At 40.0% G+C, this 15,389-nt stretch overlaps 3 protein-coding genes across 3 annotated transcripts in view; 1 reads left to right on the top strand and 2 right to left on the bottom strand.

The window, feature by feature from the left end:
- The window catches only part of LOC310938170 (histone H3.2), a gene marked incomplete at its 3' end in the record, with an annotated part of 195,261 nt that extends 183,434 nt beyond the window's left edge, over positions 1-11,827 (bottom strand). The window contains exon 1 of the mRNA XM_083902621.1: positions 11,769-11,827. The remainder of the gene's footprint in view (positions 1-11,768) is intronic.
- On the bottom strand, positions 1,389-10,755 carry rab21 (RAB21, member RAS oncogene family). Its single transcript, XM_083902605.1, has 7 exons — positions 10,251-10,755; positions 5,814-5,873; positions 5,613-5,720; positions 4,419-4,482; positions 4,188-4,242; positions 3,995-4,083; positions 1,389-3,199 (listed from the first exon to the last, which is right to left on the bottom strand). Exons 1-7 carry the CDS (start codon positions 10,395-10,397, stop codon positions 3,060-3,062), a joined length of 663 nt encoding a protein of 220 aa, XP_083758731.1. The 5' UTR covers positions 10,398-10,755; the 3' UTR covers positions 1,389-3,059.
- Positions 11,828-13,686: 1,859 nt separating the features above from the next.
- The window catches only part of LOC310938344 (leucine-rich repeat-containing G-protein coupled receptor 5-like), a gene marked incomplete at both ends in the record, with an annotated part of 32,736 nt that continues 31,033 nt past the window's right edge, over positions 13,687-15,389 (top strand). The window contains 2 exons of the mRNA XM_083902837.1: positions 13,687-13,794; positions 13,825-14,003. Of these exons, the coding sequence (XP_083758963.1) occupies positions 13,687-13,794; positions 13,825-14,003 (287 nt within the window). The remainder of the gene's footprint in view (positions 13,795-13,824; positions 14,004-15,389) is intronic.

The raw sequence follows: 15,389 nt of genomic DNA, 5'->3' as shown, positions 1-15,389 counted from the left end.
AAACAACTTATAAATGACTGTTTGTACGTAATATTAATTAATTTTAAAAACTTACTTTAGAATGAAGATTTCGCTCGTCCATTCTTCTTCTTCTTCTCCTCGTCAGGTGGATTACAACTCTTTGTCGTACATAGCGCCACCTACTGTACAGGAGAATTTAAAAAATGCAACCGACTCCTTTGGACAAGACGTTTCGGGAGCTGTGACGGCTGTCAATCAACTGGGGTGGCCAATCGGATTTCAGAATTCAAAAATTAGCGAAAGCCAAAACGGTCAGCGTCACGATACGTTTTTCTTCCAATCAATGTCACGATGTCAGAAGGTGGGCAGTGCAAAGAAAAATGAGGTAGGAAGAAAAGCAAGAGAAGGGGCGGGGCAAAAAGTAAACAATGCATTAAAGGGGCGGGGCAAAAAGTAAACAATGCATTAAAGGGGCGGGACAGAAAGTAGGCAACAAAGAAAAGGGGTGAGGCAAAAGTAAGCAATGCATTAAAGGACGGGGCAAAAAGTAAACAAGGAATTAAAGGGGCGGGACCGAAAGTAAGCAACAAGGCAAAGGGGCAGGGCAAAAGTAAACAATGCATTAAAGGGGCGGGGCAAAAAGTAAACAAGGAATTAAAGGGGCGGAGCAGAAAGTAAGCAACAAAGAAAAGGGACGGGGCAGAAAGTAAGCAATGGAAAAAGGGGCGGGGCAAAAGTAAACAAGGAATTAAAGGGGCGGAGCAGAAAGTAAGCAACAAAGAAAAGGGACGGGGCAGAAAGTAAGCAATGGAAAAAGGGGCGGGGCAAAAGTAAACAAGGAATTAAAGGGGTGGTGCAAAAAGTAAACAATAGATAAAAGGGGCGGGGCAGAAAGTTAGCTAAGAAGAAAAGGGACGGTGCAGAAAGTAAGCAACAAAGAAAAGGGGCGGGGCAAAAGTAAACAAGGAATAAAGAGGCGGTACAAAAAGTAAACAATAGATATAAGGGGCGGGGCAGAAAGTTAGCGAGGGAGAAAAATGGGCGGGCAGAATGTGAGTAGCAACTTACCAGGGATTTATTGTTGTAACGAAATCACTTCAACGTACAAACAAACATCTAAGAAAACGGGAAATCTTTTTGTAAAAAAGTCTGTTCCCATACAGTTGTTAATAATATAAATATTATTCTAACTCACTTTAAACGTTAGCGCTTCATATATTTGACAGAGGCTAACTGAAAATCACAAAGGGCTACGTTAAGTCCCGAGGGACAAATGTCCACTCTGTCCCCGTCCTCATCAGACGCCGTGTGAAGAAATGTACAAAAATAAAATAAAGAAGAAGAAAAAGCATGAACTGATCCTTTAATTAGAACTTCCTGTAGGGAGGAAATGAAAGAAGGACAAGATGTGCGAAAATCGTTATAATTGTTACGTTATTTTTTACAAAACACCTTTTTTATTTTTTACTAAATTACATTTTCAAAAAGATTTTTTCCCACCACATTTTCTTCGCCATTCCAGAACTCGTTAGCATTTTTCTTCGTACGTGTGCGTATCATTTTTCCCCCAAAAGGCAGAGCTAACATCGTTAATAGTTTTCTTCGTTAAGAAGATGAAAAAAAAAAAAAACAGTTTCCATCACCGTGACGACAGTTTAACTTATTAAATAATCGCCGCTTTATTGAAACGTTAAAACGAGCAAAAAAAGTCGTGAACAGAAATCAAAACACGCACGTTTCACGAACTTTAAACGATCAACGACTTGGACGAAGAAGAAATTTCTGCTGCATTTTACCAAGAAAATCGTTTTTCACACCAAATGCGACAAAAAATTTTTTTTTACCTGTAATGTCAAACAAATGTAGCAGGGGGCGCCAGTGTACGGGAGGAAAATGTTGCGATTTTACGTGCATGTCCTGTTAAATCACATAATGCAATATTTTTCTTTACGCAATTAGATTATATACAAAGTCGACGTCGCCGAGCAAACTGCGCGTCACAGTCGCGCAGTTTGCGTCACTCGCGTACGTTGAAAAATTAAACGCCCGAGCGAAAAATTAACACGACGACATAGCAAGTTGCGAAAACCAAAGTCTGCGTTAAAATTATTTTCCAATCAATGTCCCGACGTCAGAAGGTGGGCGGGGTGAAAAATGAGCTAGGAAGAAAAGGTCGAGCGTAAAGGTAAACAAGGAAGAAAAAGGGGCGGGGCAGAACGTTAGCGAGGAAGTTGTACGAACTAGTAACTCCTCCTCCTTCTCCGACCTAGCTGCACTTTATTTGTACGTATTTAGCGCTAGCGTGAGCCACACGAGAGTCGTCGGAAGTTACGTTATCTCAACGCAAACCACGCAGAGTCCACAGTAGACATGAAAAACGCAATCGGAAAAATACGATTTTTTTTTCTTAACTTTTCTCCGTTAAAAAAAAAAAAAAAAATATTTGTCAATATTTTCCGATCTTTCCTTTCCCGTGATTTAAACTCGCGACACAGATTTGTTTACTTAAGAAAAAAAAAAAAGAATTCTACTGTCAGAGGTTAGTTTTGTAAATGACAAACTTTATTAGCAAACACGGGCAGCTCCGCTCAACAGCTTTCCATCGCAGTTTTAACTCTTTGTCCAGCAGGTGGAGCCGTTTCACCACAAACTGATGCTTGGATTTCCAGGTAAATATGAAAACTTGACAGCGTTAATGTTTCTCTGTGTGTGTGTGTGTGTGTGTGTGAGAGAGAGAAAAATAAAAGCCTCTTTGAGAATTTGAACTTTATTTTAGTTTGTGTTTAATGTTTTGTTTGAACATGAGCCGCTGCTTCGTTTTTAACACTGACGACTTTTTACATAAAGAGATTTCTGTTGGAAATAAAGTGCTAAAAATATCTGATTTATGGAGATTTTTCAGTGACTTTTATTTTGAAAGGGAGGGGGGGGGGGGGGCACACTGAATGATGTCATTTTAGATGTGATTTTTTTCCCATGCTCCTTAGCAGCAGCAGCAGCAGCAGAGGATGGACGATGACCAGGAGGTTATTTTAGGATCGGTGTGTGTGTGTGTGTGTGTGTGTGTGTGTTAAAGTGTGTGTGTGTGTGTGTGTGTGTTAGCCAGAGGAGCAGCATCCTCCGGCGGGCGTGGCCTGCGGTTCGTCATCGACGATCTGTACGCCCCGCCTACTCGAAGCGGATTGGCTGGCGCCGTTGCCCTTCAACCTCTCCTCGGCCTGAGCGTTCTCCATCATCCCTGAGACACACACACACGCACACACACACACACACGCACACACACACACAAAAACAAAAAAAAACACACACATTAACATGAGGCAATAAGTTTAAAAGACTCTCCCACACCAAAGCCCATAGAAAAAAACAGCGATTTTAGCTCACAGGGACACAGGAGCTGCTGGTCTACTGCTGCCTCGTGTGGTCACTTTGTGTCACTAAAGTAAGTCCGAATTCAGGATTTTAAAAGCCGAATTAACAGAATAAGTCATTTGAAGTCAGTGATGGAGGCAGCAGTGGATCAACAACTCCTGTGAACTCCTGTGTCGCCGTGATGTTAAAATCGCTGATTTTCTCTATGGGGTTTGGTGTGGGAGAGTGAGTGGTGCTTAAACTTCAGTTTCCTGTTGGAAAAGTCCGTCTAAAAGTGAAATAAACACCACAGATGGTAAGCTGGCGTAGATTTTATTCAGTAGCGTCTTTAAAAAAAATGTGTTTAACTTTCTTTTCCTTGTGTAAACTGAAGTTTGTAAACCGCTCACTCTCCCGCACCAAACCCCATAGAGAAAATCAGTGATTTTAATATCAACAGAGACACAGGAGTTCACAGGAGTTGTTGATCCACTGCTGCCTCCATCACCACGTTCAAAGGTCTTATGTGGTCAATTCGGCTTTTAAAAATTGTCATTCAGATCGACCACAGTGACACAAAGTGACCACACGAGGCAGCAGAGGACCAGCAGAGCTAAAATCGTTGGTTTTCTCTATGGGGTTTGGTCTGTGTTGTTGTTGTTGTTGTGCGCTGTGCTCTTACTTTTACACAGGTCCAGGAACAGCTCCTCGATGCCTTTATTTAACTTGGCTGACGTGTGGTAGTGTCTGGCTCCCACCGACTCGGCGTAACTGCACACAAACAAACAAACAAACAAACAAACAAACAACACAAATGTGAAGATAAACGTTGTTAAACGTGTGTGTGTGTGTGTGTGATCTCAGCGAGTGTTTACCTCTCAGCCTCCTCCACAGAAACATGTCTGTCTTTGTCCAAATCAATCTTATTACCTGTGGAGACAAAAAAAAGAGACTTATTTGTACATTTAAAGTAAACAAGAATAAAAAAAGAAACATGAAACCGGCCTCGTGACTTTGTGCACGTGTTTCAAAAGTGATTATGAAACACGTGACGAACGTAACCAAGTTAAAAATCAAACGCTCCAACGCGAGTGTTTTTTACTTACCTACTATACATAAACAAATCTCATTCCCCAACATTTTCCTCAACTCTTTCACCCAGTTCTTCACCTGCAGAGACACAAATAAATCATTACGTCCACTATATATGTGAATGAAGAGAGGAGACGGTGGATAAAGGAGCGTAGAAAGTGAAGATAACGGTTAAAAAGGGACAGAAACGCCAGGAAATTACAATAGAGAAGCGACGTTTGTCGCCCTCACCAAACCCCATAGAGAAAACCATCGATTTTAATTAAAAACTAATTTAACGGCACACAGGAGTTGTTGATCCACTGCTGCCTCCATCACTAACTTCAAATACGTTATTTTGTTAATTCGGCTTTTAAAAAACGTTGTTTAGGTTTACTTCAGTGACACAAAGTGACCACACGGGGCAGCAGTAGACCAGCAGTGTCCTGTGTCCCTGTGAGCTAAAATCACCGGTTTTCTCTATGGGCTTTGGTGTGTGATGAATTTATGAAATAATCCTGTAATAAATGTACTTTAAAAACAGGTTTTTGTGTTGGAACAACCTGAGCTAATAAAATATTAAAAATATACATAAAATATACTTTTAAAAAGTCAAATATTTAAAAGAAAACTACAAAGTTAAACGTATGCATTGTTGAAATCACCTGGAAACTATTAATTTATTAACTATTTTTAATAATAAATTAATATTTTTTTATTATATAAATATAACATTTATTATAATTATTATAATAATGTCTTTTATATATTTATTTTTTTAATTGATTAATTAATTAATTATAAATGTAATTTACTGGATACCAAGTTTTTAAAAACAAAATTACAACAATTATCTTTAAAAAATCAAATATTTTTGACAAAAAGTATAAATATAATCAGAAAAACACAGATTTTATGAAGGTATTGTTGAAATCAGACTCAGCATTCATAAACATATTTAAAAAACTATGTTTGAAAAGTGTCTTTATTCATGAGGTAATGAGAATAAATAACATACGTGGGAATATTTATTGGATTTAGTTTGTTTTTAAGCAAAAACATAGAAATAGTGAAGTTTTTAAAGAGATACAGACAAGAATAATGTCAAAAAAGTCAAATATTATTGAAAAAAACATAAATAAACAGACGAGATTGTGACCAAATCCACATTTAAAGATGGAAAAAAGCAGTTTTTCCTTCATTTTAAACGAGCTAAAGCTCAGAAATACCTTCTGAAAGGAGTCTTCGTCTGTGATGTCGTACACCAGCACGGCTCCGTTAGAATCTCTGTAGTAGATCGGACCTAAGGCGTGAAAACGCTCCTGACCGGCCGTGTCCTGCACACACACACACACACACACACACACACAGGGTCAGGAAACAACCGTCGTCATGACGACAACAACAACAATGTCGTCGTTCTCTCTCACCCATATGGCCAGGTTCACCCTCTTCCCTGTGATGTTGAGCTTCTTTGTGAGGAAGGACGCCTGAGGAGGAAGACAGCAGATCATGAGCAAAAGAAAAAGTATCTCGGAATGATGTGAAATTTACCATCATAATAGTCGGCATCACCCTGAACAAGGATCTGTTGAAAATATTTGTAAATCTCTTAAGAAATAATTTTGATAAATTTTTGAAAATCAGGAAATTATCCTTTTGCCCTGATGCACTTTGACAGTGAGCTGACTTTTTTCTCAGAAACAAAAAGTATCTCAGAATGACTTGAAATTTACCATCATAATAGTCGACATCGCCCTGAAAAAGGATCTGTTAAAAATAATTGCATAACTTTTAAGGAATTATTTTGATTAATTTAAAAAAAAACCAGGAAATGATCCATTCGCCCTGATACACTTTGACAGTGAGCTGAGTTTCTTCTCCAAAAAAAAAAGTATCTCGGAATGACTTGAAATTTACCATCATAATAGTCGGCATCGCCCTGAACAAGGATCTGTTGAAAATATTTGTAAATCTCTTAAGGAATAATTTTCATGAATTTTTAAAAATCATGAAATTATCCATTTGCCCTGATGCACTTTGACAGTGAGCTGAGTTTCTTCTCGAAAAACAAAAAGTATCTCGGAATGACTTGAAATTTACCATCATAATAGTCGGCATCGCCTTGAACAAGGATCGGTTAAAATTATTTGCATATCGGTTATGGAATAATTTTAATGAATTTTTGAAAATCAGGAAATGATCCATTCGCCCTGATGCACTTTGACAGTGAGCTGAGTTTCTTCTCAAAAACAAAAAGTATCTCGGAATGACTTGAAATTTACCATCATAATAGTCGGCATCGCCCTGAACAAGGATCAGTTAAAAATATTTGCATATCTCTTAAGGAATAATTTTTATGAATTTTTGAAAACCAGGAAATGATCCATTTGCCCTGATGCACTTTGACAGTGAGCTGACTTTCTTCTCAAAAACAAAAAGTATCTCGGAATGACTTGAAATTTACCATCATAATAGTCGGCATCGCCCTGAACAAGGATCAGTTAAAAATATTTGTAAATCTCTTAAGGAATAATTTTTATGAATTTTTGAAAACCAGGAAATGATCCATTTGCCCTGATGCACTTTGACAGTGAGCTGACTTTCTTCTCAAAAACAAAAAGTATCTCGGAATGACTTGAAATTTACCATCATAATAGTCGGCATCGCCCTGAACAAGGATCTGTTGAAAATATTCGCAAACTCCTTAAGGAATAATTTTAATGAATTTTTGAAATACGGGAAATGGCGGTGAGCTGACTTTAGTCTCAAAAACTTTAGCACATTTGCGTTGTGCCTAATGAGGTTGCACAGTGTTGGTATTATGTTAGCCTTTACGTTCCTTATCATTACCACAACTGAATAATCTTCTTCAGCGCCCTCTATAGGAAAACATACTTCCTACGGGCGCTGACTAGTTTATTTAAAGTGATTAACTGGAGCTCAAATATCACCGTCTGATCCACAGAGACTGTTTAAATTTGATTTACTTGAATAAAACACAAACAGAGTGAAAAATATGATGTTGTTTTTTTGGAACTAATTTAGTTGCACATGACAGTTTGAGTTAGTTCTGCAGACGCCGTCACATGAATGTTTTTATAAGAGTTATGTGACCTTTGACCTCAGAGCTATGACTCACTGGAGTCTGGAGAAATGTGAGGGATTAAGTGGACTTTTAATCTGTCAGAGAGAGAGAGAGGACATTTATGGAAATGTGGCGTCATAAAAGAGAGACGATAAACTCATTATCTAAACATTTTCACATATAAGAAGCTGAAAAAACGACAGAAAGTTGAAAAATATTGACTGTTAAAAACAGTTTCCAGCCTCGGGAATTCAGTGAAATTCTGGTGAAACTGCAGTAAAACGTGAAAAAATTTGGTAAAAACTTTGTCTCATGACAAAACTGCGACTCGTGCTCAGATCACAGCGTCAAACATAAGCTGATTAAAATGATGTCTACTGTGCGGTTAATGTGTGAGTTAATGTGTGTGTGTGTGTGTGTGTGTGTGAGCCCGAGGACCATGTGACCCTGACGTGACGGCGTCAGTCGGTCACGCCCTCGTTCTCTCTCCTCCAGGAAACATCTCTAATGATCAGGAAATATCAAATAACTTCAAGATTTAATCTTATTTTTTATTTTTTAATTAGGATTTATTTATCTACTCTCGACGCGAGACAAGATATGGCCTTAGATTTTGGATATCGTCATTTGTGACGACGCTTCCTGGTTTTAAAAGCTGCTGCTGTGAATAAACTTTAAAAAAAATACAAAAATATTACATAAAAAAATACACGTTTACTTTTAAACTTGATTATTTTTTGTGTTATGGCCGAATTTGACCGCATTTATAGCCAATTTCATAGTTCTGACACACAAAAAGTGTGTTTTAAGAGCAGCTAATGCACATTTGAAGGTGTGGAAACTTCAGCCTGAAATTTTTTTTTGGCTCTGGTTTCAACAACAAGCGGCGAGTACAGTACGACGCAACAACAGGCGTGACGCGACGCAACCGACACACACACACACACACACACACACACAGAGCCTGAGGGCTACGACTGCGACAGCACGGCTTACGCAACCGCGCCGCCGCCGCCGCCCCCCGCACAAGAGCGTGAGGCAACCGCCGTAAGTCGTTATTGATCCAGCACTGACTGCTGCTGCTGCTGCTGCTGCTGCTGCTGCTGCTGCGAGGGAAACGCTGCATCATTCTTCCTGCTTTCTTTATTTCTTTCTTTCTTTTGTAACCTGATAAACCACAGAGAGCTGCTGGACTGGGATATGCAAACACACACACACACACACACACACACACTGAATAGTTTGTTTGTTTACATTATGGAAAAGTTTTCCGTTCACACCGAGCACCTCTGGTTACGCAGAAACCGGTCAAAATGAGTCATGATCATCAGCTAATTCATCATTTTAGAGTGTTTTTCATCAATTTAGTTCATTATTCGATCAATAACGCGTAAGAAAATAGTGAAAAATTCCACCCCCGCAGCTACATATAAACACTAGAAGTGAGTCAAAACATTGTTGTCCTTCCTCGTGCAATATGATAATCGGCAAATATCCATATTTTAATAAACAAAGTAAGACAGTTTCTGCTACTTCATGTGTCCTCGCGGTGGCGCCGTTCAAATTAGTTTAAGGCGGAGAAAGTAACGTTAGCCAACGCGCCGTCCACGGTCAACACATTTACGACCTTTGACCGTTTTCGATGTTGCGAGTAAACGGAGGGAATCCTGCACGTCTAAATTTTCGCGTAAACGTTAGCGATACGATTGTTGTCGCGACATACTGACGATCACAGAATCGCGGCCTTGCGACGATATCGGCATCGTGGACCGCGTATCGTGAGTTATATGCTAATGAACTAATTACTAGAGATGCTGTGCGAGTATATCGCAATAAATGGAGATAACGTGGTAACGGGGCGATTCCCCAATCGCAGACGATATTGTGACACGAATAGATTGATTATGAAGCTATGTTAGCTATGATCGCACTTTCTGACTATCTGTTCGGCTAGCTTAATTGGCCACGTTGGTAGGTAACGTCTTCGAGGTTCAAATTGAGCATCAGAAAATGGGAAATAAAGGTGATTTACGTGACTTTGACGGTGATTGTTGGTCTGAGTAAAAGAGTAAATAAGACCGTCAACTATTTTGCGTGTTATTTTAAGCAAATAAAACAAGCGCTCTATGGTTTCACCGTCTTGAAATGCGAATATTTCCAAGTTCCTTGGCTCCATATCACAAAGAAATCATTAAAACTGATAATAATAATAATAATAAATTAATCGTGAGTTGCAGTTCTACTTTCTTTGGTGTCATGTGTACCTAATAAAGTGGCCATTTAGGGTATAATGATTTATAGCATGTTTGTCATATTATCTTATCAAATAAATTAATAAATGAATAATAATAACAGTAAAGCTTTAAGGTCAACCCTTAATTTTAATTTTAAGTGTTTTCATGTAACATCAGCTGTGTACTTTCCCCCCCTGTCACGTGTATTTCCGCAGTATGACACTAGTACTTTGAGGTCAGAGTACTTCCTGCTCTGCAGGTACACGGCGGCACAGTGGACGCTTGGCGTTCACCTCAGTCAACCCCGGAGCGGCCGGAAAACACGGGCGGCTCCCGTTTCAAGGCGCAGCCCCGCTCTCACGGTGCGGCTCGGGTGGCACAACACGCGTCCACACACATACACACACACACGCACGCACGCACAAGTGACAGCGACGCAAACACTTCCAGTCAAATCAATAAATAAATCAATAAATAAAAGACACCAAGTGCTGTCACGACTCTGACCCGGGTCAGAAGAGTGCTGTAACCCGCCCGGGTCTTACCTGTAGAGTTGTGATGTGTTTGTCGTTGAATTTGTTCTCGCAGTATCGCAGCACCAGCGACGTCTTGCCCACACAGCCTTCCCCGAGCAGCACCACCTTGAACGAGTAGGTCCTGCCGCTGTTGCCGCCCGCCCCTCCGGCCGCCATGGCTGGAACTTTGTTTTGTTTTGATTGAAACTGATTTTTTTTTTTTTTGCCTCCCCCGATCGCCGTTGGTCAAAGAAAACAAGCGCTGTCACAACTAGCTCGCGCTGCTAATGCTAGCACCTCCACTGTCGGTCGCCCTGCGCAGCTCACATTAGCTTCCGACTTTATTTTTTTTAAAACATAAACAACTAAAACAAACGCGTCGACAGCGTTACACAGACCGCCGTTAACCGAAATCCGGCAACGCGCGAGTGAGAAACGGGTCTAAACTGTGACACAAATGCACATTCGAGCTAATGCGACGCCTGCTCTTCACCCAACTAATGGCGTCTCTCTGAGCTAGCTGTTAGCCGGCTAGCCCCGCCGCCGAAGATCGTCTACGCTCCGTGTGATGGATCACTCGGTTGTTTCCAAGAGCGCGCATCCCACTTCCTGTTTCCTGTCATGTTAGGTGAGTAAAAGTGGCGACAATTCACGATGAAAATGCACAAATCTAGTGTACGAAGGAATAAAAAATGATAATTACATTACATTTATAACTTAAAGTGTGACTTTCTTTGTGACTTACTGTCTTTATGCGGGGAGTTGGTCGTCAGAAGTGGCGGCGGAGTGAGACGTCATTGCTGCTTTGTCCTCTTTGTTGCATCACATGACAGCAGAGTGGGGGGGGCTGAGTCAAAATAACAAACATCGCTCATAATTTATTAGTATTAGTATCAGTAGTCTTTTATTAATAAATCATATTCATCTGTTGCATTAAATCACATTTTAATTTATTTTAATATAATAATATATCATTTTCAAAAAGGGTCACATTTTAGTTAATGATCAAACGAAAACACATGAAAGACAACAAAAAAAAAGAGCTAATTTTATGATTAAATGAAACAGAAACTTCACCTCTTCCTGTGTCCTGGTGCAGTGCATCTGTTCAGCCACTAGAGGGCAGAGTCGACCCAGAAGTAAACAGCTGTGAAAAGAGCAGCGCTGCGAAAGTCAACCATAACAGTCACGTTTAAAATATACGTCAGTTTAAGTCTATGATGTCTTAAGAACATGTTCACGTGTTTATTTCACTGTTACACAGACTTTAACAACAGGAAACTGACGTTTGTAAACCACTCACTCCCCCACACCAAACCCCATAGAGAAAATCAGTGATTTTATCTCACAGGGGACACAGGAGCTGCTGGTCCTCTGCTGCCTCGTGTGGTCACTTTGTGTCACTGAATTGAATCCGAATGATGATTTTCCAAATGCCGAATTCACACAATATGATGTTAAAATCACTGATTTTCTCTATGGGGTTTGGTGAAGGGAGAGTGAGTGGTTTACAAACGTCACTTTCCTGTTGGAAAAATATGTAAATACATAGAGTCCAACTGCCATATACTGTGTGTGTGTGTGTGTGTGTGTGTGTGTGTGTGTGTGTGTGTGTGTGTGTGTGTGTGCAAGAAAGAGATAATAATCTCCATATCTGTACCTGACCCCCCCCCCCCCCCCCCACACACACACACACACACACACACACACACACACTATAGTATAAAGACTTCTATATAAACCTATATAACACAAGACAGATATGTAGAAAGAGTGTGTAAACATTAACCTGTGTGTGTGTGTGTTGAATAATTAAACACATGTACCTTAAATACGATATAAACAGTATATATATATACACACGATATTTATACTGTCACATTTGTGAGTTTTTACAACAACAGAACGTTGGATTTATTTCATTAAAAACACACGTTTTGTTGATATTTAAGGTTTATTTGTGCTGTAATATGAGCGTTGTCATAGAGTAGTCTGTGTGTGAAGTACCTGAAAGTTATATTTGAGTAAAAGTACAAGTATTTTAGCAGAAAATGACTTTGGTAGAAGTTTAAGTCACTTTAAAAATACTATTACTTCAGTAAAAGTCTTCAATATTATGACATTTGCTGTACTTGGGCTGAAGTGTCTTTGCTCAAGGACACATACAGACAAGCAGAGGCAGGAATTGAACCCACACCCTTACGATTGAAAGACAATTCACTCACTCATTCACATTTAGACACTCACTCATTCACCCGTTCACATTTAGACACTCATTCACTCACTCATTCACATTTAGACACTCACTCATTCACATTTAAACACTCATTCACATTTAAACACTCATTCACTCACTCATTCACATTTAGACACTCACTCATTCACATTTAGACACTCACTCATTCATTCACTCACCCATTCACATTTAAACACTTATTTACTCACTCATTCACATTTAGACACTCACTCATTCATTCACTCACCCATTCACATTTAAACACTTATTTACTCACTCATTCACATTTAGACACTCATTCACTCACTCATTCACATTCAAACACTCACTCATTCACATTTAGACACTCATTCACTCACTCATTCACATTTAGACACTCACTCATTCACATTTAGACACTCATTCACTCACTCATTCACATTTAGACACTCACTCATTCACATTTAAACACTACTTTACTCACTCATTCACATGTAGACACTCACTCATTCACATTTAAACACTACTTTACTCACTCATTCACATTTAGACACTCACTCATTCACACGCATCATTATGGGGTTCAGTGTCTTTGCTCAAGGACACAGACGGGCAGAGTCAGGAATTGAACCGACAACCTTCCAGTGGAAAGACAACTGTTCAGTAAATGACATAAACTTAAAGACTTTTACTGAAGTATTATTATTATTATTATTATAATAAAAAAGTGACTTTAACTTCTACTGGTCATTTTAACTTGTACTTTTATTCAAATATCACTTTAAGGTACTTTATACACAGACTACAGAGTACAACGTGGTTTAAAACAGTGAAGCAAAAAAACTGACAAATAAAACATGGACAAATACTTTAAAATGACACCATATAATAATAAAAAAAATATCTGGAAAAACACAGTTTGTATATAAATATCACAGTCCTGGAACAACACGTTCACACCTATTAATGATCAAGTGCACACACACACCCACCCACACACACACACCCACACACACACACACACACACACACACACACACACACACACACACAGACTCAGAGCAGACTTCACCTCAGACTCTGCTTCACTCTCTCTGATCCGCATCAGCCTGATGATGATGATGATGAAGATGATGATGATGATGATGATGAAGAAGTTGCTCTAAAACCCGGGTTCGAGTCTTGATCCGGATCCATCGCTGTTCCTCACTTCTCTTTTCTCTTCCCTCTCCGGACAGACGTGCCGTGGTCATGCCGGGCTGCGCGGCTCTGCTGGCCGTGCTCGCTGTCCTCTCGGCCGGGCTCAGGAGCCCCGTGGCCGGCGTGGCGGAGATGCTCCGGGGCTCCTCCTCCGGCGGCGGCGGCGGCGGCGGCGGCGGCGCTGCTGCTGCTGCTGCTGTGGCGGCGGCGGCGGCGCGGAGCTCCGAGGACGGGGACGGCGCAGCGGGACACGCCGGCTGCCCTGGCCGCTGTCGGTGCGAGGTGGACGGGCTGCTGCACCGGGTGGACTGCGCGGACCTGGGTCTGCGCGAGATACCGAGCAACCTGAGCGTGTTCACGTCTTACCTGTGAGTCTCCACGCGCACACACACACACACACACACACATGCACACAGACACACACGTGTTACTTTGATATCGTGTTGTTTTTGCAACTTTGTTGCACTTGCGTGAACTTGAGGCTTGGCGCGTGCACGGCGGTGAGAAACGCAGCACCTGTGCCGCGTGTTTATAAAACGCCACGGACGTGCACGCGCTCGGCACGTTCCCTCCACTTCTTCTTCTTCTTCATGTTATGTGAGGAGCAGTTGTTCGACTGAAGTCAGTCAGGAAGTGTCAGAGGTTAATGATTGACAGGTTTCTCCTGTAGATGTGTGAAAGTGTAAACGTGTCGTGTTGTTGTTGTTGTTGTTGTTTAGATGTAAACACGTGTCACAGGAGTTCATACATCTGCAGAAGAAGAGACTGAGATGATTGTGGAGGTTGTTGTTAGCATGGAGCTGCTGAGATGAAGTTACAGCAGCTTCACTTCATTCACAGAAAACAGACCAAACATGATGGACGTTCTTCTTCTTCTTCTTCTTCTTCTAATAAGTTCTGGCAGATCGTTCTCTTAGAGGAGCAACGCTGCCCTCCACAAAGTTCACACTTCACACTTGGAAGTTCTACAACACAGTTCAAACTTCCTTAAACGTGAAGTTCCTTCAGCACAGTCCCAAGTTCCTGTTCCTCACCACAGTTTAAAGCTCCTCAAATTCACTTCAGAATCCTTCAACATAGTTCAAAGTTCCTTAAGTTCAGTTCAAATTTCCTTAAATTCAGTTGAAAGCTCCTTAAATTCACCTTAAACTCAATTCAAAGCTCCTTAAATGCAGTTCAAAGTTCCTCAACATAGTTCAGAATTCCTTCAAAGTTCCTTAAATTCAGTTAAACGGCCCTTAACGCGGTTCAAAGCTCTTTAAATTCAGGTAAAAATCGTTCAGCAGTTCAAAATTCCTTAAATTCAGTTCAAAATTCCTTAAATTCAGTTCAAAGTTCCTTAAATTCAGTTCAAATTTCCTTAAATTCAGCTCAAAGTCCCTTAAATTCAGTTAAAAATCCTGCAACATAGTTCAAAGTTCCTTAAATTCAGTTCAAATTTCCTTAAATTCAGTATAAAGTTCCTTAAATTCAGTTTAAATTTCCTTACATTCAGTCAAATTTCCTTAAATGCAGTTCAAAGTTACTCAACATAGTTCAAATTTCCTTAAATTCAGTCAAATTTCCTTAAATTCAGTCAAATTTCCTTAAATTCAGTTCAAATTTCCTTAAATTCAGTTCAAATTTCCTTAAATTCAATTCAAATTTCCTTAAATTCAATTCAAAGTTCCTTAAATTCAATTCAAAGTTCCTTAAATTCAGTTCAAAGTTCCTTAAATTCAGTTAAAAGTTCCTTAAATTCAGTTCAAAATCCC

Source organism: Microchirus variegatus (assembly GCF_963457635.1).
Source record: "Microchirus variegatus genome assembly, chromosome: 16".
NCBI classification, from domain to species: domain Eukaryota; kingdom Metazoa; phylum Chordata; class Actinopteri; order Pleuronectiformes; family Soleidae; genus Microchirus; species Microchirus variegatus.
Note: the sequence above shows the minus strand (reverse complement) of the source record. Positions and strands in the feature narration are given on the sequence as shown.